Here is a 2,875-nt window from a genome sequence, read left to right as displayed (position 1 = left end):
GGGGAAGGAACACGGGTTGTAGTCCCGGTAAGGACTGTGAACACTTTATTTCTCTCTCTCAGAATTATTGTGTTGCTTTAATTTGAGTTTGCATCGTTGTGCAGCAGTCCGTTCGGGACGGACATCCCTTACTGGCTCTTCGGGTGCTGGAAGTCGTTGAACGTCTTTTTTTCCTACCAGTTCTAAAGGAACTAATTTCTCTAATGCTTTGAGAGTAGTGTTGCCTCGGCATTTTACTTTCACTATTCTCAAGATTCCCCTGACTGTCTGGATGAACAGAGATTATTTGGCCTATAGGCCACTCTGAGCGTGGCCCATCGCTGTCCACCAGAACTAAGTCACCAGGGTTCAAGTTAATTCTGTTGTAGGGGTTGTTTGCCCCGTAATGATAATCCCTCAGAGCAGTAAGGTATTCTCAAGTCCATACGTCATTCCACCGACTTATTCCCCCCTGACAGATGTTTGAAACGTTGAACCAAATCACTCTTTCGGACATATGGAGGATCCTCTGGTTCCTCGTCCGTAAGGGACACTAGGGTGCTGAGAGGTCTCCCATACATCAGATGAGCTGGACGTAATGGTTCACACTGCAAAACATCATCAGAGACGTAAGAAAGTGGTCGGTTATTAACTCGTGCTTCTATCTCTATGGCTACGGTTTGGAGCTCCTGTAGGTCAACCTTATGGCAGTGTAGGGTTTTCCATAGAGAACGTTTCACCATACCAATCATGCGTTCATAGAAGCCTCTGTGCCATGGTGCTCTGGGAGGTATGAATTTCCAGTGGCACTGCCGTTGATTTAGGGCCGTGCGCACCTTTGGGTGGTTCCAGATTTTCCTCAGACATGCTTCTCCTGCCACTAAGTTGGACCCATTGTCTGAGATCATTAACTTAGGACAGGATCTACATGAAGCAAACCTGCGGAAAACCTGTAAGAATGCCCCGGCACTCATATCGGGAGTCATTTCTAGATGGCCTACCCTTGTTGTAGCACAAATGAAAAGGCAGATATATGCCGTTACTGGTTTTTTGTCCTTGGGGCCTGTTAGTGTTAGTGCTCCTGTGAAATCTACTCCTGTAGTCTCAAAGGGACGAATATGTACGACTCGTTCCTTTGGAAGTGGAGGAGGGCCTGGATATGGACACACTCTGGCATCGTATCTCCGGCAAATAGCACAAGATTTAATTATAGATTTTACAGTCTGCCTACCTTTGGGTAGCCAGTACTGTTGTCTTAAGTCTGTGAGAGTATCTAATACCCCACCATCGAGTGTTGTATTTGTGTATGTGTAACACAATTAGTTTGCTTACTGTGTGGTGACGAGGAAGCAATATTGGATGTTTTGCTTCCAGATCTATGTCCACATGCAGTAAGCGGCCTCCGCACCTGATAATGTTATTACTGTTGGTGTCTACCCAGAGACCCAGATCATTCTGTAGCTTCTTAGGGACATTGTCAAATTCTGTCCCGCATGTGTCTGTCTGAGCTCTTTTGACCCAGTACCTCAGGGCACTAGGGAATTTATGCTTGATTCCTATTTTCTTTAGAAAGTCAAACACCACTTGGGTGACACCTATTAGTTTGTTCAGTTTAGAGTACCGATTAGGATCAATTACCAAAGTCCGAGGTAGTTCTGGGTTCTCAGTGGGAACAGTGACATTAGTCGCAATGACTTGTGGATTTTGTTCGGGCCACTGGTTGCTGACTAGCTACTGAGGTCCAATGAACCACATCTCTGCCTTTGTTAATTGCAGTAAAGTCAGGCCTCGGGAGAGATAGTCAGCTGGATTCTCTTTGGTGGGTACATATCTCAATTTGTACCCTTCCGATAACTCTCGTATTTCCTTAACGCGGTTACTCACCTAAGGATTTTTACTGTTATTGTTTTCACCCACTGTAGCTGTGAGATTATCCCTTTTTGTGGTGAATAGGTTACAAGAAACTTCAGTCAGAAAGAACTGAACTAGCATCAACCAAATGCTGAGGGCAGATTATATTTTAATGACTGACTGGGGATGCATAGAGCAGCAGCAGGAGTCAAAATCCTTGGCACTCCTTATCCACTGGATCATGGAGCTTCTAAGAGCCTCAGAGGGAGGTCGTCAGAGTAGCTCGAATGGTCCTCACAACAAAATTAGAATTTGTATTTGATGTGTATGGCCATATATGCAGTTCGAATCCAAGTAATCCAGGCAACATAAAAAGGATCACGGTAATATCACTAATAATGCAAATAATGGAAAAGTCAATACTGGGTGCAAGGGTCTGAAGGTGTGAACGTAAAGGCACTTGTACTTAACAATTAGTTTATTCATAAAACTTAATGCTAACGGTACATGGCAAGAATAATCTGACATTACGTTAAAGTCGGACATGGTGCTAGGCAAGGCTAAATTAGCCGGAATAACTGCTTCCGGTTCGGACCGCTCGCGGTATCACTGACCCTGTCTACACTTAACAAAAAGGGGGCAACCACTCCAGACGCAATGGCAGCTTGACGAGACTGCGGCAAGTAGCAATACCATACAATGAAAGACAACGGCCCTCGTTGGTGCCAGATGTGAGTCCGGGATCAATGAGGGGTGATTATAGTTGCAACAATACACGGCCCTCGTTGGTGCCAGATGCGAGATCCGTGGTCAGCGTGGGGTGATTGATGACTGCTTAACTAACATCGATCAGTCATTATGATTACTAATCACCGCGTATTAAATTACTTTAAATTAATACAATGACACTCAAGAATGATTTAACACAAGTATACTGACGTCTCGAGATAATGACTATAAGTTACACTGACTTCTCGAGATAATGAACACAAGTTACACTGACGTCTTGAGATAATGAACACAAGTTACACTGACGTCTTGAGAT

General features: G+C 44.4%; 1 protein-coding gene across 1 annotated transcript; it reads right to left on the bottom strand.

Moving 5' to 3' along the window:
- Positions 1–428: 428 nt before the first annotated feature.
- Positions 429–965, bottom strand: LOC138367102 (uncharacterized). Its single transcript, XM_069328507.1, has one exon. The coding sequence runs from the start codon at positions 963–965 to the stop codon at positions 429–431; it is 537 nt and encodes a 178-aa protein (XP_069184608.1).
- Between the last annotated feature and the right edge of the window lie 1,910 nt (positions 966–2,875).

Source organism: Procambarus clarkii, chromosome 21 (genome assembly GCF_040958095.1).
Source record: "Procambarus clarkii isolate CNS0578487 chromosome 21, FALCON_Pclarkii_2.0, whole genome shotgun sequence".
In the NCBI taxonomy this organism is placed as follows: domain Eukaryota; kingdom Metazoa; phylum Arthropoda; class Malacostraca; order Decapoda; family Cambaridae; genus Procambarus; species Procambarus clarkii.
Note: the sequence above shows the minus strand (reverse complement) of the source record. Positions and strands in the feature narration are given on the sequence as shown.